At 47.7% G+C, this 21,086-nt stretch overlaps 2 protein-coding genes across 4 annotated transcripts in view; one reads left to right on the top strand and one right to left on the bottom strand.

The window, feature by feature from the left end:
- Positions 1–372: 372 nt before the first annotated feature.
- NRM (nurim) lies at positions 373–8,018 on the top strand. The gene is made up of 4 exons (XM_061619168.1): positions 373–591; positions 3,504–3,706; positions 4,273–4,449; positions 6,214–8,018. Exons 1-4 carry the CDS (start codon positions 441–443, stop codon positions 6,532–6,534), a joined length of 852 nt encoding a protein of 283 aa, XP_061475152.1. The 5' UTR covers positions 373–440; the 3' UTR covers positions 6,535–8,018.
- Positions 8,019–17,827: 9,809 nt separating this feature from the next.
- Positions 17,828–21,086, bottom strand: part of GNL1 (G protein nucleolar 1 (putative)) — a 35,532-nt gene continuing 32,273 nt past the window's right edge. For all 3 annotated transcript variants that reach the window (XM_061619165.1, XM_061619166.1, XM_061619167.1), the window contains exons 10-12: positions 19,285–19,447; positions 18,824–18,964; positions 17,828–18,244 (exon numbers count right to left, since the gene is read on the bottom strand). In XM_061619165.1, the coding sequence (XP_061475149.1) occupies positions 17,955–18,244; positions 18,824–18,964; positions 19,285–19,447 (594 nt within the window). In that variant the 3' untranslated portion in view covers positions 17,828–17,954. The remainder of the gene's footprint in view (positions 18,245–18,823; positions 18,965–19,284; positions 19,448–21,086) is intronic.

The raw sequence follows: 21,086 nt of genomic DNA, 5'->3' as shown, positions 1-21,086 counted from the left end.
CCTTAAAAGGCTCGAGGGAGCTTTTGGCATCCAAGAGGCTTCCACTTCGATATTTCCGGGAGGGTAACTCTTTGCCGTGGGGAGGAATATTTGGGCGGGGTGGGGTAAGGATGCAGAACGAACGGCTCTCTGGGTGCATCCCGTATGACATCAAAAGCCCCGAGAGTCCCGACTTCAGCGGCTAGCGGGGTGTGTGACGTCACGAGGAAAGCGGGGATCCCTAGAGGAGAGTCTTCATCCCGGTCTTGTGACGCCGCTCGGCCTGTGGGCGGATCTGAGATTACTAGCGGAAGACCCCCTCCCCCTCTCTTTGTAGCGGGAGGGATGCCCTCGCTCTGCTCTACGAGTTAGTGACGTCATGGGAGGGCGTGGGGATTCCAGGGGAGCCCCTCCCCCTGCGGGGCGGTTCCTCCAGGCGGCGGGAGAAGGTTCTCCCCGCCATGGCTGCTCTGCCACTCCTGATGATGGTCCCGGCCCTGGGCAGTTTCCTTTTCACCTTCGGGACCGGCGTGGAGCTGATACGCTTCCTTTCCTTTCGTGCTCTGTTCGTGCAGCTGCCGACGGGGGCCGGGGCTCCCCAACACAGAATCGGTGCGGGGGTGGCGAAAACCGGAGGGATCCTGGGAGGGGGAATTAGAGTTTGGGGTTGCATAGGGGTGCAGTGCAGATGGTCCTATGAGAGCTGGAGCGAGGACCCGACGGCCCTCCAGCGGTGGCATCCCGGCACCTATCAGCTCCAGGCAGCATGGCTAGTGGTGAGGGATGATGGGAGTTGTAGTCCAACGCCTTTTGGCGGGCCATAGGTTTTCCCATCCCTGTCAGAGGGTTTAAAAATCCCCATCTATTCAGATTTTGTGAGAGCCAGGGTGGTGTGGTGATTAGAGTGTTGGACTACGACCTGGGAGACTAGTGTTCGATTCCCCACACAGCTCACTGGGTACAGCTTACCGTGACCCTATGAATAAGGTTCGCCATAAATGGGGATCGACTTGCAGTCCGTTCCATTTTTCAGGTTTTGTTTGCTTGTTAGCTTTTCCGATCCTGAAGACTCCAGGCGGGTAGCAGGAAGCTGAAACTCTGAAGCAGCCTTTTTAAAACGAATGCATTCAATTGATTAAAAGAAAAATTCTAGATACAGATAAGAAAGCTTTTCATGTTGTAACTCTGCTCTCTGCTTTTTTTAAAAAAAAAAAGTTGTAATGGTTCATGTTGAAGTTTGCTTCTCGCCCTGGGCCTTTTCAAGCAAGGGAACGCTTGTCAATAGAAATAAATAAATGTTCAGCCTTGTTACCTAAAGACAGTGAGTGTGAAGGATGCAGTGGTAGGCTTCGGCACAGTGGGGCGGTGAGGCCAAAGGGGGAAACAGTGGGTGGCAGGCGCCTTCCTCCATCACTTTCCTGCCACGCCTTAAAAGTCAATCCCACCCGCTGTAGAAGGCAAAATGCTCAGAAGGGTTGTTATTCCCACCAAGGCTCAGCAATTGGTGAGCAATACATTTTGTTGGAGGATCACTAAGAAGGCAGTAAGGGGGGGGTCAAGGCATCATCCTGCATTTGCCCCAAAAGTGCCCTGCCTGTAGATTCCATCCTTGCGTCTGACACCTTTCATAAGAACATAAGAAAAGCCCTGCTGGAACAGGCTGGTAGCCCAACTAGTCCAGCATCCTGTCCTTGTAGCGTTCACCCAGATGCCTATGAGAAGCCCGCAAAGAGGACCTGAGTGCAACAGCACTCCCCACTGTTGATTCCCTGAGTGGAAGAAGAACAGAGCCTTCATGGCTAGTAGCCAGTGATAGCCTTATCCTCCATGAGTCTCCATAAATCTGTGGTGTCCTGGGCTCCTGCTTGCACCCCTGGGCTCCTTCTGGGAGGAAGGGAGGAGTATAAATTTAATAAATAAATAAATGAAAATAAAACAAATCTGTCTAATCCTCTTTTAAAGCCATCCAAGTTGGTGGCCCATCTCTACCTCTTGCAGGAGTGAATTCCACAGTAATTGAACTGTGTGCTGTGTGAAGAACTACTTTGGATTCGGCTGCTTGCTGCTCAGTAAAGTGGGCTGGTATATAGATTATATTGTTTTGTTGCCAGAATTCCCATTCTCCCAAGGACCCATAATAATTTTTCTATAGGGCTGGCATATAGATTGCTTGAAAGGTAAGATGATGTATGTGTGGGGGAAGAGGGTGTTGGTAGAGCTTAGGCTGTGATCCTGTATCTGGGTGTATATCCCATTGAAGTCAATGGGATTTATTTCTCAGTAGGCGTGTATAGGATTGCAATGAGGGAGCGTGAGGAATGAACCTACCTCCACGGTTGCTGGTCCCCATCCTCCTCCACAAGTTGAAAGGATATCTAATAAAGCAGGGAGCCTTTTCTACTCCTGTTGGCTTTATCTGGGCAATCGTCATTTCATACCATATACGCCAACAATAGTCTGCTGGTGGCTTTTCAGCAAAGTGCTCTAGATCTGCTTCATTGATTTATGCTGATTTGCAGTCTTTTGTGTATGTAGTACTTAAAACTACAAGCCTGAAGTAAAAAAAAATTGGCTGGTTATTTAAAATCAGTGTGTGAAATTTAGCTCTGCACCACCACTACTTGGCTCTTGTTGCCAGCTCATAACAGTGATGGCTAAAGCTACAACTGGCACAGTTCCCCTTCTATGCAATTCTTAAAGGTCCACCGGTCCTGTCAGGGTTTAGGCCTAGCAACCTATCTCCATTTACTTTCATGGGACCTGTTCTTGTCTCAGCCTACCCCCCACAAAGCTATTCCTGTCCTTGAGACCTGTGTGAAGTTTTAATCCAAGCCAAACTGTCAACTCTCCCTTCCTTCACAGACTTTGGACTGCAAACATTCTGACAGCTTAGTCCCTTGGACATGGAGTTTCAGTTTCATAGAGAGGAACATCTGAATGGCTTTAATGAGAATTGTTCATTAAGAAACTTTGAATCCCAGTACTAAAGTTGTCCGAATCCCTTTCCCCCATCCCAGCACTGAATTTTATGGGAAGCTAGCACCAGGTTTTTAGGTGACAGTTTTGCAAAGGCTTTGAAAAAAAATTCACCCCCTTAATGTTAATGTTGGATGATCTGGAATTTTTTCCAGCAATGCTACGTAAACAACATGATTTGGTAAAAATGTCCTTATGTGCTATTTCCTGCTCTATGTGGTAAGGCCACATAAATCTAGTGGCTTCACAATACTTAAAAGACAGCCTTCCCCAACCTAGTATCATCCATAAGTTTTGAACTACAGCTTTCATCCACCCTGACCATTCATTATGCTGGCTAGGGCTGATGGGCGCTGAAGTCCAAGATATCCAGAGAACACCAGATTGGGGAAGGTTGCTTTAAGATAATGATAAGAGAGAGACAGAGAGGGTGAATGATACTTCTCTGGGATTAGGTTCTGGACTGCTATCTGAGGTGCTCTGCCAGCCCAGTACTGTTGAACAATGTGTAGTCGGCCTCACCTTGACTGAGCCTCTTCTCTTTGCAGATGCTGCTCCTAGGCCTCAATGGGGAGCTGCCCTGAGGGACCCCAAGATTCTGCAACCACTAACAGTGGATGTGGGCTTGATAGTCCTCTTCATCCTGCAGCACAGCCTTATGGCCACTGAGCGGGTCAAACGCTGGACCAGCAGTTGCTTTGGGGTTCTGCAGAGATCTTTCTATGTCTTTTGCACAGCCCTGGCCCTCCAGGTAGGAATGTCAATTTGGGACAGCAAGGTGGAAAATATTGAAGGATAGTGGCCCAGGGGATGAAGGAGTCCCATAGGCAAGTTAGCACATAAGCTATGAGTGAATTCTTGCCCAATCAGAAAAGCTAAGCTCTGTATGCAGAATGCATTTTCCTGGCATAATGCTATTTTGATTTGGTAAGCTGCAGTTTCTTGGAAGTGTGGTGGTATTGCCAAAGCAAATTCTTCAGTTCCAACTCCAGTCTTTGCTCTTTGCTACAGCTTTTGTCTTGAAGATGGGGTTCCCAAGCCACACTGGTAACTCAGGATGGCCTTGTGAAGTAAAATGAAGTTTCTCTATTACATTGGAGAGGTGGACAGATATTCTCAAAGTGTGTAATAATGAGGACTAGAATCTTAACTTGTTTTTTTAATCACTGTCATTCAATTTGTGTGATTTGGTTAACACCTCCTGGACCAGCATGATGTGGAGTTTCTACAATGTGATTGCCGTTGTGTAGTCCCTCAATGCAGCCATGTTAGGCGTGCGTGCAGAAGCATCTAATGCATCTTTTCCTTCCCATGCAGTTGCTGATGAGGTACTGGCAGCCAGTACGGGATGGTCCCGTTCTCTGGAATACGAGCACGGAGCCATGGATCACTTGGGTCCCGCTCATCTGCTTTATCCTCCACTTCATTGCCTGGCTGGTCATCTTTAGCATCCTCCTCATCTTCGACTACGCAGAGCTGATGGGGGTCAAACAGGTACCGGGTAGCTTTTCTTGTCCCCACTCGTGAGGTTACAGTTCTAAACTTGCTGGCTTAGCTCAGCAAGGCTGAATGACCCAACCAACGGTGAAGGTGTAAGATTTTTCCTCATGCCGTATAATGTTTCTAAAAAGGGAGTCCAAGCACTTCTGGAAGCCTTTCTGCTCAATGCCACATGTACTGTGGCTCTACACTGCTAAAGCAAAGGTGCACTGCATGTGCTGATAGGGCTTTCTTTGCTTCAGATGTCCCAGGGCTGAGCTGTGTGTGTGTTTGTGGGGAGTGAATAAGACAGGATCCATTGCTCTAGGGATGGCTATCATAAGATGGCGGTGGCCTCAAGCTGGTGTCAGCGCTCTTGGGACCTTCTGTCAATAGCTATTAGTCATGATGGCTCTTATTCATTTCTTATAGTCCACATTTCCTTCAAGCAGCTCAAGGTGGCATACATGGTTTTCCTCCTCTCCATTTTATCCTCACAATAACCCTGTGAGGTAGGTTAGGCTGAGGTCACCCACCAAGCCTCATTGGCTTAGTAGGGATTTGAACCCTGGTCTTCCAGGTCCTAGTATGACAGTCGAACCACTACACCACGCTGGCTGTCTACACCAGTAGTTCCCAACCTTTTTAGTACGGCAATCCTCAAGTCCTATTTTATTTGGTATGGCGATGTATTGTCACATAAATTTTGGAGCCTAGGTCATAGGAACAGAGGAATCTGCTTTTTTACTGAGTCAGACCATTGGTACATCTAGCTCAGTATTGTCTGCACTGACTGGCAGTGGCTGTCCAGGGTTTCAGGTAGGAATCTCTCCCAGACCTACCTGGAGATGCTGAGGATTGAACCTGGGACCTTCTGCTTGCAAGGCAGATGCTCTACCACTGAGCTACGGGCCTTCCTTGTTTTTTTTCTGAAAAGGCAAGATATTCCTGGATCTTTTCTGCCACCAGAAAGCAGTTCCCAATTGTTAAAATGTAAGACCCAAGCCTTCCTGACATTGGGTTACAAGTATCAACACAGCATTATAATATGCCAGCAAACGAAAAAGGTCAGCAACTTCTGGAGGACCAAGGTTCCCCAGACCCATATGTAACCTGATACTTTGGCTTCCTGTTATAGTGAAGATCTGACCCTACTTCTCCAGAGCACCATTTGAAAATTAACATGTGCCTCAAGATCACTTGTAGCTTAGCAGGGTAAAGGCCTTCTCTTCCTTCACCAGTGCCTCCTGAAAGTTGCTTGAATGAGATGTGTTAGGGATGAGCAAGACTGTCCAAACTTTTGATGGAACCAGGGATGGTGCCATTACATTTGGCCAAACAGTTTAGAGTGGGTTATGGAATGCATAGGTTGAGTCCTAGGCCTCATCCATACCATACATTTAAAGCATTGTTATACCACTTTAAACAGTCATGACTCCCCCCCCATTGGAAACTGTAGTTTGTGAGGCGTGTGTGGAGAATTGTTAGGAGACTCCTATTCTCCTCAGAGAGCTACAATTCCCAGAATGGTTTAACAGTGTGGGAATTGTAGCTCTGTGAGGGGAACAGGGGGTCTCCTAACAACTTTCAGCATCCTTAACATTTCCCAGCATTCTTTGAGGAGAAGCCATGACTGTTAAAGTAGTACAAGAGTGTCTTAAATGTATAGTGCACATGTAGCCCTAGTGCGTGCCCAGGTCTAAAATTGTGTTCTCTTCTCAAAATGTGATGCATCTGCAATGCGAACAGACATTTTTCTAATCCACTCTTCTTCTCTAGGTTTATTACCACTGTCTAGGCATGGGGGACCCTTTGGCAGTGAAGTCCTCACGTGCTGTCCGCCTCTACTCCCACCTCCGCCACCCAGTGTACCTGGAGTTTCTCCTCATCGTCTGGGCCGTTCCCTGCCTCTCCCTTGACCGCCTGCTGCTTGCCTTGCTCTTCACGGCCTACCTTACCTGTGCCCACAGCCTCGACCAGCAAGACTATCTCTACCTCCGAGCCCAGCTGGATAAGAAGTTCCAGATCTTCTCCCGTGAAGAGGCGGCCTATGGTGACCTGTTGGCTCAGAATGGCCCCTCAGTCCACCAGGAGAACTGAATGGATGTGAAGATGGTCCCAATTTTAATGGAAGAGGGCATCCTGGCATTCTGGGGCCTTGCAGTCTGGTATCTCACACTCTCCCATGCTAAGCACTGCATTATGCAATGTGTTCTTATCTCCTTTCGCTTTTATGCACTCAGAATTTAGTGGTCTGTAAGTAGAACTCAAAGAGTTCTGGCTTCCAGCATGCCCACTCTGTTACGACTCACTAAAAGAGTTGTATACAGCGTTCCCAGGTCAAGATATGGAGTCCAGTAGGTTGGAATCCTGGATGGGAGAAGCTGGAACTCAAGATGGCTGAATTATATCCCAAGTTACTTGGAGGGAGGTCTGTAAAGCAGGGGTGGTGGACTTGTGGCCCTCCAGCTGTTGGCGGATTTCAGCTTCTCTCTTAGATGGGCATGGATTCCTGGTGCCGGCTGTAGAGGATTAAAGGGATGCGTTAGGCCCAAAGAGTTTTGTCGCCTGGTCTAGGAAGAACAATGAGAGTTGCTGATAATTGATGGAATCTAGGTAGGGTTGTCACACACACCTGGATAGGCTATGTTTAACAACTGCGTAGCAGGCAGGTTGGTCAATAGACAAAATGTTCCCCTCTGTAGGAAAGCTGCTTCTGTGGGAATCAATGGAGGCAAGTCCATTAGGATGAGTGGGGCACTGCCCTGCCAACTTCAAGTCTGCCCTTAACCAGTTCCCACCTCCCTGCCATCTTTACTTACAACCCGTTGGGGTGGCTCTGCCTGTCACTTGCTCTACCTGCTCCTGGTCTCCCATTCCCAGTGGGCACCAGCCACAGCTGGTTGGAATTCTGATGCTGTTAAAAGCATAGCAGGCCTCACAGTTAAAATACTGATGTTGATGGATTTGTCAGTACTGTCGTGTTTCAACCAAAGAGAACACGGCTTGGTTCACTTTGTTGCCATTTTTACTACGGAGATTCTGTTAAAGCGATTTTTAAAGTACAGGATTTTTAGCTTTGGTTCAGAAGCAAAAGCTATTTTAAAAGGAAAGCAGTTTGGAGCACTTCCCCCCATCCATCTAGATATATTTCTTGAAGGACAGCGTCTCCAAGTATTTTTTCTTCAGCAAGCAGTCAGGATTAATTGCCCATCCACTTGGTTGTTCTTCCATCATGTCGGTTCTTCGTCATTCCAAAGCAGTCTTGATTCAGAGGCCTCCTTGGGTAGTGGAAAAAAATGTTTTGGAAAAGGTTCCTGTCAAGATGGCAGTTAGGCAGTGGATCAACTGCCTCTCAGATCTGAATATTAGTCTTCTGTAGGGTGACTTTTTGGGTTTTGGGGTGGGTTTTTTGTTGTTTTATCCTGGGTTTACCTAGCAATGCAAGATCTTAGCCTTAAATTGGAACTCAGTGCCTCAAACATTTACAAAATGCTTATATGCTTTTATTGTAGTTTTTAAAAAAGTTCTGTATCCCAATGCTAACAAAGTATTTTTATAAAAAGGTATATTGGATTTAGAAACGAATGTTGTGTAATTTTTAAAAAAAAAAAAATACTGCTTTTTGCCTGTGTCATGAAAGTTGATTTCAAAGTATGGAATGCTAATATCTTTGGGTTTGTTCGTAAAACTGGGCCTGGAGGCTCAAATCTGACCGCACAATTTTATTCATAATGAAAAGTGGTAAACTGAAATATTCCGCATTTCTCTACATCATCTCCATCCTCGATACTACTAACAAAGTCATTCTCAGTATAGAGATCCTTCTGTAGCCAAAACAGCATCATCTGTGTCAACCCCCTTCTCCACGCTGTGTACCTTTTGAGATCTGGGACCGCTTCCAAGGGTAGAGTATGATGCTGCATTGTAAGGCAAGGCTGTTCCAAGGGAGGGTGGGGAATCGCATTCCTGCTGAGGGCAAGGTTAACTAATATGTTTGGTTTCTTGCATAATATATTGCATTGCCAATCATTCACTTCTGTTAGCTCTGTGAGGCTCATGGGCTTGATGGTTGTTTCCAAGGGGCATTTTTCTTACATTTGGTGCTTTCATCAGCAGAAGCCCTTTGGGGCAGATGATACTATTTCACCAAGCTCTTTCTGCATTCTAATTTAAATGATTATATTTATATTAGATTTCTTACCTGCTCCTTACTGTAAGGTTCCTGGACATGTTACAGCAATTTAAAAAAACAGTATTAAAATCAATTAAAACAATTTACATTGTTCACCTGGTTGGCCACTGTAAGAACAGGATGCTGGACTAGATGGGCCACTGGCCTGATCCAGCAGGCTCTTCTTATGTTCTTATTGTATTATATGTGTATTTTACTATATTCTCTGTTGTTCACCGCCCAGAGAGCTTTTGCTAGTCGGGCGGTATATAAGTGTAATAAATAATAATAATAACTATAACTTGCATCATCGTTGGCCATTGGTCATATTTGCAGGGGCTGATAAGAGTTGTAGTTCAGCAGTGTCAAGAACCACAGATTCTCCACACCTGATCTAGGTACTGGAAGAATATAAGCAGGACGAAAACAGTATCCAGGCAAAACATTTTCCCCTGCCGAATATCTAACACAGGGCAACGGCCTGTGTTGGCTATAAAGCAGAGTTTGGCGACCAGCAGCCCAAGGACTGGGTTTAATTTTTTTTAAAAAAAATCCTGCAATTGATTTTAATTGTGTTATATCAATATCCTTTCTTTCCACCATGAAACTCAAGGTGGCATATCACTTGCTTAGCCTCATTATCCTTGTGTCTTACAAGCTACTGTTCTTCAACCTTGGATCTCCAGATGATGTTGGACTACAACTCCCATCATCCCTGGCCATTTTAGCCAACTGTCGGGGATAACAGAAATTCAGGATCATTCAGACCATGACATTCCCGACCTCTATGTATGGATGTGAAAGTTGGACAGCGAAAAAGGCAGATAAGAGAAAAATCAACTCATTTGAAATGTGGTTCTGGAGGAGAGCTTTGCAAAGAAGACAAATAACTGGGTGTTAGAACAAATTAAACCAGAACTATCACTAGAAGCTAAAATGATGAAACTGAGATCATCATACTTTGGACACATAATGAGAAGACATGATTCACTAGAAAAGACAATGCTGGGAAAAACAGTAGAAAAAGAAGAAGGCCAAACGAGATGGATTGATTCCATAAACGAAGCCACAGACCTGAACTTACAAGATCTGAGCAGGGTGGTTCATGACAGATGCTATTGGAGGTCACTGATTCATAGGGTCATAAGTTATAATCGACTTGAAGGCACATAACAAAGTCCAGCAACATCTAGAGGCCCAAGGTTGATGAACTCTGCCTTAGGCCATACCCTGCAACTATTCAGAGCATGCTTTCAGAAGCCCTCTGCAAGTACTCGAACTTCTGGCAAGAGTGATCAGCCTTTCCCCTGGCAGCTTGCTAGGAAGGAAGAGCAGAAAAAAAGGAGTGTTCCCCCCCCATTGAGTTGACTCTGGCCCCACCCCTGCCTACAGAGGACATGCAGCCCTCTGACATATTACATCTAACGAAACACAGGCCTTGACAAGAAAAAAAGTTGTTCCTCCCTGCTATATAATAAAGCATGCCTCCAGCTTTTTCAGCCTGAGGTGTTCTCGATTTCCTCCTCTCTTTTGTATCCATCCACCAGGACATTCACCATTTCTCTCCAAGCAAGGGTTTTAATGATCTCGGGGGTGAGGAAGCCTTGGCTCTCCAGATGTTGCTGAACTACAACTCCCATCAACCACAGCAAGCTTGGCCAATAGCCAGGGAAGATTACAGAGTTATCATTCAGCAACATCTGGAGGGCTAAAGGTTTCCCTGACCTGATTACACCTTACAACATAACAGTAAAAAGATTTCAAGCAGTTGTTTACATACTTAATCACTTGGAGTCGTTATCCTGAATCTGGAATCTTTACTCATCGTGGCAGAAACTCCAAAAGGGGATGGTGATTACTCTCATATACAGCTGCCTTACACTGCTAGGCCACATGTGGGGAACCTGCGGTCCTTCAGATGCTGCTGAACTACAATTGCCTGGCCATTGGCTATGCTTGATGGGGCTGATGGGAGTTATAGTTCAGTAACATCTGGAAGGCCACAGGTTTCCCACATCTGTGCTATATCATCACCTCTTGTCGGGAGGCAGAGTTGGGGTCCCGGGGGGTTGGAAGAAGGGGATTCAGACGGATGGCAGGGAGGAGGGGGAGCAACTTCGCCCGAGTGGAGCGAAGACGAAACAGAGGAAATGCCAGAGATAGGGTTGCTTAGCAACGGAGAGCCTGAGAGCTTTGGAGTTTCAGAATTGTCCCTGGACATTCCCACGCCTCCCCTTCTCCGAGGCTCAGAACAGGAGGGAGAAGAGGGAGGGCTGCCCAAGGCAGAAAAGCCGCGAGGCAGTTTACCATCAGCCCCCCCATCCCCCATACTGGAATTGGAAACTTCAGAAGAGGAGGGGCCGATGCTTCCCCCTTCGCCGCGCACACGAAGACATCTGAAAAGACAAGAGAGAAGGGGGGGAAGGCGGGTAGTACCTGAGGGGCAGTTAAGGAGGAGCGAAAGGTTGCGCGCCCGTTTGGCCCCTTCTTAAAGAACAAGCGGGAAGCAGCTCCTTGCTCTGTCAACTTTCCCTCAATGCCGCAGGACCTGTATTTCTGTACTGCTTCATGAGAAGACGCAGTCTTTGTTTGGACATTACTCTAATAAAAACTGAATTACTTACAACCCCTGGTCTGGTTCCTGAGTCTCATCCTGGGCCTGACAGCTTGACAGAGCCACCTCAATCACCCTCAACGCTCTCTTCACTTGACTGGGACAAGATGTCAAAGGGAGCAGGGGGGGGAACGAACCCCACTTCCGAGACGGAAGAAGTGAAACTCTTGAGGACTAAGGTAGCTGATTTGCAGACGGATGTCCAAGCCCTGCTAGCAGCCGTCAAGGCGTTGAAAACGGATAATCAAGCCTTGAAGACCACGATAGACCAGATGCGAACAGCCCCTCCAGTTGCCGCAGTAAAGGTTCCCATTGGATTGCCCCCAAAATATGCGGGACAGAGTGATCAGTTGGCAACTTTCGTGGCTCAATGTGAATTATATCTGGATGTCAGGCACACAGAATTTCCAGACGATGGGGCTAAAGTCGCCTTCGTGATTAGCCTTCTGGAGGGAGAAGCTGCAAAATGGGTGACTCCATATCTGGTGAGAAAGGATACTGTCTTAAGAAGATACAGAGGATTTATACAGGAGATGACCGAGATGTTTCAAGACCCGCAAAGAGCTGAAACAGTAGCACGGCAGCTAGGCGCTCTGAAGCAAGCTAAAGGGACTGTTTCCGAGTACACTAATGCTTTTAAAATTTTGTCCCAGGAAACGGGTTATAATGATGCCGCTTTGATGTTTATGTACTGGAGTGGATTAAATGCTGAAATCCTGGATGAGCTGGCCAGGACCACCCCTCCCATCGACCTGCCAGGGCTAATCCGGCTATGCCTACAGATAGATCACCGGATGGAAGGAAGACGCCTGGAAAAGAAGCAGGAGGTCCCGAGATACTCAGCCTCGGCATCCCGCAGCAAGGCCCTTTCCACTGCAGGGGCGGCAGGTAATGCAACTGAGGGACAAGGAGGGGCTAGGCCAAGATTGTCAGAAGAAGAAAAGGAAAGACGACGTCGAGAACGTTTATGTTTTTATTGTTCAAGACTGGGCCATGTGGCCAGAGACTGTGGACTGAAAGGGGGGAAAGCTGAGCCATCGGGAAACTAGAACACCCAGTCCACGTGCAGGCCGGTGGACTGGGGGCAGCGTTGTATAAAGGCCCTCCAACGATCCAATCTCCCTCAAAAGGGGTGTTGGTCTTACCTATTCGGATTACAACTTCCAGAGGAGTGGTGTTTAATTCTACTGCCTTGATTGACAGTGGAGCCTCCACAAATTTTATTGATGCAAAGCTAGCCAAGCGTCATGGAATTTCCCGGTGGAAACTGGACGCTCCCCTATCTGTGGAGACCATCGATGGGAGACCCCTGAAGTCAGGAGGGGTGACACAGGCCACGGAGGAAGTGAAACTTCAAATCCCTGGGCATGAAGAGTTCATTTCGCTATACGTGTCAGATCTCTCGAACTTTGAGGTGATTCTGGGAATGCCCTGGCTAGCAAAGCACGAACCCAAGATAAGTTGGAAGGAGGCGGTGGTGTGGTTCACCTCACAGTATTGTCAGGAGAACTGTCAACCCGAAGGAATCAAGAACACCTTGGCGGCGGCAGCGCAGGAGAGCGAGCAAGTGACCCTGCCGCTGAAGTATGAGGAATTCAAAGATGTATTTGATGAAAAAGAGGCAGAGACTCTACCCCCCCACCGCCCTTACGACTGTGCGATTGATCTCGTGCCAGGAGCCAGCATCCCATCGGGGAAAATTTACTCGCTCACAGAGACTGAGAGGGAGGCCCTGAAGGAATTTCTGGATAAAAACCTGAGGCGAGGATTCATACGTCCCTCACAGTCCCCTGCTGGAGCGCCACTATTGTTTGTGAAAAAGAAAGGGGGGGGGAACTCAGACCTTGTAACGACTATCGCACATTGAACCAGATCACCATCCCTAACAGCTACCCGCTGCCCCTGATTTCAGAGCTGCTAGACCGACTGCGCTCCGCAAAAGTCTTCACGAAGCTGGATTTGAGGGGAGCGTACAATCTGATCAGAATGAAGGAGGGAGATGAATGGAAAACAGGATTCTTGACCACTTACGGTCAGTTTGAGTACCTGGTCATGCCGTTCGGGCTTTGTGGAAGCCCAGGAGTTTTTCAAAAGTTCATGAACGATGTGTTTAGAGACCTGTTGGACACGTATGTAATCTGTTACTTAGATGATATCCTGGTGTTCTCAAAGAACCAGGAAGACCATGATCAGCATGTGAAAACGGTGCTGAAGAGACAGAGAGAATCACTTGTATGCCAAGTTAGAGAAATGTGGATTTGACCTCAAGTCTTTGGACTTCCTTGGGTACCGAATCTCAGCGGAAGGAGTGGAGATGGACCCAGGGAAAGTAAGTTGTATATTGGACTGGGGCCTGCCTGTTACCAAAAAGGATGTACAACGGTTTCTAGGGTTTGGCAACTATTACAGAAAGTTCATTCCAGGGTTTTCCAAATTAACAGCTCCTCTGACTGACTGCTTAAGGGGAAAGAAGAAGTTTCAATGGACAGAGAATGCCACCAAGGCCTTTGAGGAGCTGAAGAGAAGGTTCGCTTCCGAGCCCATTCTGCGCTTTGCTGACCCGACCCGCCCTTTTGTCGTGGAAGCAGATGCTTCGGATTTTGCCATCGGGGGGGTCCTTCTGCAATTAGACCAAGGGGGAAAGGAGCTGCACCCCTGCGTGTATTTCTCTAGGAAGTTAAAGCCAGCAGAGAAGAATTACACAGTATGGGAGAAGGAGCTGCTGGCCATCAAGGATTCTTTTGAGAACTGGAGACAATACCTAGAGGGGGCCTCTCATCAGGTTGAAGTGCGCTCCGACCACAAGAATCTGGAAAGCCTCCAAACAGCCAGAAAGTTGAACCAGAGACAGATAAGATGGTCCCAGTTCTTCACTAGATTCAACTTCAAGATTATTTATCATGCCCAAGCCAAAAACCAGAGAGCAGATGCCTTATCCAGACAGCCACAATTCAAAGAAAGTGAATCAGATGACCAGCCTCAGTACGTGATTCCGCCAGAGAAATTAACGTTGGGATCGTGTCAGCCTTCATGGGAAGAGGAACTCAAAAAGGCACAACAAGAAGATGTAGACATGCTAAGATATAGGCAGGAGACGGGACAAGATCAAGACTCAGAAGTAACTTTCCACTGGAGGGATGGACTGTTATGGTTCAAAACAGCCAGATATGTGCCAGAAGGGGAATTAAGGCTCAGAATCCTACGCCAGTGCCATGATTCCATCACGGCGGGACACTTTGGGATTTACAAAACCATTCAGAACGTGGCCAAGGACTTTTGGTGGCCTAAAATGCGTCGGGATATTGAAAACTATGTAAAGTCCTGCTCTGTCTGTATGCGGACAAAAACACAAACAGGAAAACCAGCAGGACTGTTACAACCGTTACCTGTCCCACACGAACCTTGGAAGGACCTATCCATGGATTTTATAACTGATTTACCCAAGTCCCAAGGAATGACAGCCATTCTAGTAGTGGTAGATTTACTCACCAAAATGGCGCATTTTCTTCCTTGTGCAGGGGCCTTAGAGGATAAAGAAATGGCCAAGTTATTCATCAAAGAAGTCTACCGGCTGCATGGGTTGCCAAACAGTGTAGTCTTGGACCGAGGAACTCAGTTCACAGCCAAATTTTGGAGAGCCATGTGGAAACAGCTGCAGACGGAGTTAAAACTCTCCTCCGCCCATCACCCCCAGACAGACGGCCAGACGGAACGCGTGAACGCCGTTTTGGAAATATATTTACGTAGTTATGTGTCCTGTCAACAGACTGATTGGGTATCATATTTGCATTTTGCAGAGTTTGCCTACAACAACTCCCTGCATTCGAGCACTCAACAAACCCCGTTTTTCGCTAATTATGGATTCCATCCTAAAGTCTTTCCAAGCAGCTCAGAGGGTATGCTGGTACCGGCGGCAGAGAACTTTCTTAGGGAATTGCAGGCGGCGCAACAGACGTTGAAACAACAGTTAAACGAAGCCAAAACGGAGTACAAGCGAGTTGCTGACCTGCACAGGAAGGAGCCCCCCCCCTGCAGCCGGGAGATCGGGTCTGGCTGTCCACCCGCTTCCTCCAAATGCCAGGTAAATGTAGAAAATTACAAGACAAGAGGGTGGGTCCTTTTGAAATAGAAACTCAAATTAATCCCGTGGCGTACCGACTGAAGCTACCTGACACGTTTAAAATACATCCTGTGTTTCATCGATCCCTGTTAACAAAAGCCGCCCCTCCCAGTGAGTTACGGCCGGAGGAGCCTCCCGGAGCTCCGCTCCTGGTAAATGAGCAAACTGAGTTTGAAGCTGGGGAAATACTAGACTCCAGAATAAGACGCCGCAAGTTGCAGTACTTGATTCACTGGAAAGGCTATGGACCAGCTGATAGCTCATGGGAAGATGAAGTTGACGTGCATGCTCCAGACTTGGTAAAACTTTTCCATCAATGTTTTCCCCACCGCCCCAAGTCAGCAAAAGGGGGGGGCAGCTTGGGAGAGGGGATGATGTCGGGAGGCAGAGTTGGGGTCCCGGGGGGTTGGAAGAAGGCGATTCAGACGGATGGCAGGGAGGAGGGGGAGCAACTTCGCCCGAATGGAGCGAAGACGAAACAGAGGAAATGCCAGAGATAGGGTTGCTTAGCAACGGAGAGCCTGAGAGCTTTGGAGTTTCAGAATCGTCCCTGGACATTCCCACGCCTCCCCTTCTCCGAGGCTCAGAACAGGAGGGAGAAGAGGGAAGGCTGCCCAAGGCAGAAAAGTCATGAGGCAGTTTACCATCACCCCCCCCATCCCCCATACTGGAATCGGAAACTTCAGAAGAGGAGGGGCCGATGCTTCCCCCTTCGCCGCGCACACGAAGACATCTGAAAAGACGAGAGAAGGGGGGGGAAGGCGGGTAGTACCTGAGGGGCAGTTAAGGAGGAGCGAAAGGTTGCGCGCCCGTTTGGCCCCTTCTTAAAGAACAAGCGGGAAGCAGCTCCTCGCTCTGTCAACTTTCTCTCAATGCCGCAGGACCTGTATTTCTGTACTGCTTCATGAGAAGACGCAGTCTTTGTTTGGACATTACTCTAATAAAAACTGAATTACAACCCCTGGTCTGGTTCCTGAGTCTCATCCTGGGCCTGACACCTCTCCACCTATTTTTTTAAACTTCAGGGCCATTTTCAAGCTTGTGAAAACTATTCACCCCTCTGTGACAATCATAACACCCCAAATTTCCATTGGCATCTACCTGTGGTCTGTTCCTTGGGAGATTTACCTATTAGAAATACACATGTGCACATATCAAGTGTGAATCTTTGGCACTCCAGATGTTGCTGAACTATAATTCCCAGCATCCCTGACCATTGGCCATACTTGCTGAAGTTCAGCAACATCTAGACAGCCAGAGGTTCCCCAATCCTGACTTATGTGGAGAAAGGGCATGGAAATGTTCAGCTTCCTATCGCACACATGAGCCAGCCCATGGTTTCATCTCACAATCAAATTGGGGCCCTTGAAATGGAAAGCCTAGAGCTCCTATGAAAAAACCATGAGAAACATCAACAGTCTCATTTCGTAAAAGTTAAACACGTAACTGCGATAGGATTCCTAGGAGTTGAAAAACTAGACAGCAAACCTGTTCACATTTTTTTTTAAGTTTGTAAAGGGGTAGACAATTGTTAGTGCTGGGATGACTTTGAGAAGTTCAGTTTCCATGGTGTAGGTGCTGCCACTGAGAAGGCCCTGTCCCATGTCCCAACCAATCAGACCTTCAATAGTGGCAGGATATGGAGCAAAACCTCCAATGACTATCATAAGTCTACAAGCAGGTACATCTGAGAGAAGGCACTCCTTCCAAATAACCTGTTTCAGTTCAAGGACTAGGTTGCAAAAAGTCAGAAGGCAGGAAAGAAAGAGGGCTGTGGTCTTTTACTCAGGATAGCAAAAAACCCAACCATGTTTGGAAGTTTGATCCCATGTTAGGGTTTTCATAGTCTGTGTGTAACTGCAAAATGTAATACTTAAAAAATGCCCTAAATTTGTATGCTGAAGGCAGGGTACTATGTAGTGGTAACCGCTGCCTTCTCCTCCACAACTATAAATTTGGAAGAGAAGTTTGTCAACAGATATTAGTCAAGACAGTTAAGGTTAGAGGCATTACAAGACTTGCAACAAAATGAGTGCTCCTGTCCAAAGTGCCAGCCTTGCCCTTTCCCAGCATACTCCATCCCATTCACCTCCCCCTTCCCGGTTTCTGTTCCTGCCCCCCACCAGTCAGCTTTCTGTGTCAACTGACCATCCTCATTCTCCATTGGGTTATTTTGGGTATTTTCCCCCTAAATATTTTTTATACATCTGTAACCATTAGGGTTTCCCTGAGCCTGCTGGATAATGGATGTTTTGGTTACATGAGGGTTAGGCGTGCAGAGAACTGAGTGTGCTGTTAGTATACACTGGATACCTCAAATGCTGGGATCCCAAAGAGGGGCTGGGTCTCACCCTCGTGTCCTGCTTATTAGCGTCCCAGGACCACCCGGATGGCCACTGTGAAAGACAGAGACCTGATGGATGTTGGGCCAATCCTATGTTCATATCCTTTATCCCCATGCCGTCCCCACAGGGATGGAGGCAGGTCAGGAAATAAACATCACCTTTATTGATATACAGCTGCTCTGGAGCTTGAGAATGCACATAAGGAGCTTGGGGGCGGGGGGAGAGAAGACGCCCATCCCCTCTCAGTCTGTCCAGCAGGGGGAGCTGCTAACATTCATCCTCCCCAAGCAAAGCAAACAAGTTCCGGCCAGTGAGCTTTCCTTTCCTAGAAGGAACAGACTGACTGGGCCCACTCTTGGGTGCAGAATGTGGTTCTTCTTCCTCCTCGCCTTCTTCGTCAGCGTCCCGGTCTTTCTCTTCATCCTCCTCCTCCCCTGAGCTGGAGATCTCGTCTTCTTCCTCCTCTTCTTCCTCGCCAGAGCTGCGCTTACCGTCACAGCGGTGCGCCTCTTGCAAAGCAGCAATCTCGGCAGTTTCAGGGTGATGCTCCCACATGGCTGCAGGAAAGGAGACAGGGCTGTCAGAAGCACAGGCACTGCAAAGGGGTCCAAGGTCACCTAAAAGCCTCTAGGTGGTAGATTTCATGGTTCTAGCATTAAAAGGGGGGAGAAGAGGCTCCCAAAATCTCAACTCTGTCCAAGCCCTGTGCCCAAGGGGCCACAGACCCTAGCTACATAATAATAAATGGAAGAGGTAAAAAAAGCAAAAACAAAGTCAGTGGCAATCAACAGAACAATATGTCAGAGGAAGGAAAGAAAAAAAAGACCAGATTAAAGGGAGGCCAAGGGTTAGCCAAAATAAAGAGGGATCTGAGTGAATCACCCACAGGGAGTTTCACATTTTTGGCACTGCCGCAGAGTAAGCCCTTTCCTGTATTCCCAACAGCTGCACCTGGAATGGGGTTGGGACATGCTAGAGCTAGAATAATTGGCAAAATTAGGCCGAGCATCCCATCTTCCAGTGCCCACCCCACGTTTTAAATCTGGTAGATGTCACTTTTTCACAGCCCCAAGCTTGCTGCCCCCCCTCGGCCCTTTTGGAATGCTGGGTAAACTCAGACAAGCTCCCCAGGGTACCTTTCTGTGCAGTGTAGCCTGGAGGTCGCATGCAGACACAGAGGCGCCCATCCACCGCCAGGCGTAGAAGGCTATTGGCTGCTCGGTAGACATCATTGCGGGCTCCCTTGGCGGTCTTGTAGCCTCGTTTCTCAGCCCAGGCTTTTAAAAAGAGGGATGGTGTCAGAGTTAACAGTCATATCGATGACACTGTATTCTCCTTGGTATATTCTTATGAAAGTGTGGATGATAAATATGTAAATAAATAAATAAATAATGTTGGTTTTCACCCTGTGCTGAGCTTCCTGCTCAACCAAGGGATACCCAATGTGATGTCTTCCAGATGTTATGGACTCCACCCATGGGCTGTGATGGCTGGGGCCATAAGGAGGAGTTGAGCAAAACATCTGGAGGGCACCATGTTGGCTAGCCCTACACTAAACTGCGATGCCACACCCTCAGGGCACTGTCATCCATTTTACCTTCGCAGATGTCCCAGGCGCACCACGGGGGCTCAGATTTGCCCTGTTCACCATCCGGATGCTGCAGCTTGAGCAAGGCCTGGATTGGAATTCGGCTGGCCAGAAACCCCACAGAAGTGTAGGGCTCCTGGATCTGGGAAATAGGATAGATGCCAGCCAGGATCTAAAAATGAGAGGAAAGGCATGTGGTTACCGGGATCTGCAGGTTCCATCTACCACTCAATGGGAAACAGACTAAGACAGGAAAACAAGAACAAGAATAACTGCCTTTCAAAACAACATAAAAGAAACCTTATGGAACATAGTTCAAAAGCTCCACGTCCTCTGGCAAATATACCTCGCCTCCCAGTTGTGAGTGAAACTGAGTTGCCTTGGTCCCTTTCCAATCTCAGTTCCACCCCTGAACTGCAAAAAAGAATGATGGAGACATGCTCTCCTCCCTACCCCACCCCAAGCTCTCATTCTTCTTTGCATAGAATGGAATGCAGGAATCCTGGCTTGCAGCCCTCTCATGACGTCTTACAACTCCCCAAGAAGGGAAGAGCACCCTGGAGTCCCATATTGCATAGCAATGCAACATTCCCTTCTTTGCAGCGTGGCCTAGCGGGGAGCATACTGGATTTTAATAAGGAAGCCTTCCCTCCCCTGCTTTGAAATTCCTTCCCCAGCATGAAGCTCCTGGGGGTCCATCTCTGTAAAATTACAAAGATGCAGGCTTATGCAGAGTCAGGACAACAGTCCAAGACCCAGTATTTTCTTAATGGGCTGGTCGGGCTCTATAGGGTCTCTGCGAAAGGCTACTTAAGATCTTTCAACAAACAAGGATTGACTCAGGGGACTTATGCATGGGGAAGGGCTGTGGCTTAGTGGTAGAGCATCTGCCTTGCATGCAGAAGGCTCCTGGTTCAATCTCCAGCATCCCCAGGTAGAGCTGGAAGAGACTCCCTCCCTGAAACCCTGGAGAGCTGCTGCCAGTCAGTGTAGACAATACTGAGCTAGATAGACCATTGGTCTGATTCAGTGTAAGGCAGCTTCCTATGACCTATGTCTGCCCAAACTGCTATAGCCCCTCACACATACATGTTCTACCACTTGGCTGCAGAAACTTCAGTGACTTAAATATGCATGTGGGCAGTTCTGAGCAGCATATATGTTTCTTCTCCATCACAACAATCATGTGAGGTAGGTTAAGCTGAGAGATAAGAACTAGCCCATAATCACCCTGTGAGCAAGGATCTGAACCCAAGTCTCCCTGATCCAAGTCTGACACTCTTCACCGCTACATCATACTAAACTTCCACATTTTCAGAAGGTCGCTGCAACTTTAATACTTTTCAACTGAGTCAATCGTTCAGTGCTGAGTGATTGAAACACTGCGCAGACATCAAGTGGCATGTGAATGCATGTATGAAGCTGCCCTAAGTAGATTGCAGTGGATATGAGAGGAGTTCTCACTACATTGCATTGTGCACACTGACAGTGCTCCCCCTTCTCACAATAGCAGAAGATTCAGGAGAGAGAAAAGGAAGTCCTTCTTCACACAAGAGCACACCATTAAACCATGGAACTCACCCCTGCAAGAGGTAGTGACCATTACCAACGTGAATGGCTTTAGAAGAGGTTTAGACAAATTCATGGAGCATAAGACTATCAATGGCTACTAGCCATGATGGCTATGTTCCAACGCCACAATCAGAGGCAGTATGGGAGTAGGGAGAGAGTGTGTGTGCTGTTGTGCTCAGGTCTGCTTGTGGGCTTTCCGTAGGCATCTGGTTGACCACTACAAAGAGGATACCGGACTA

This window comes from Rhineura floridana, chromosome 3 (genome assembly GCF_030035675.1).
Source record: "Rhineura floridana isolate rRhiFlo1 chromosome 3, rRhiFlo1.hap2, whole genome shotgun sequence".
NCBI lineage: Eukaryota > Metazoa > Chordata > Lepidosauria > Squamata > Rhineuridae > Rhineura > Rhineura floridana.
Note: the sequence above shows the minus strand (reverse complement) of the source record. Positions and strands in the feature narration are given on the sequence as shown.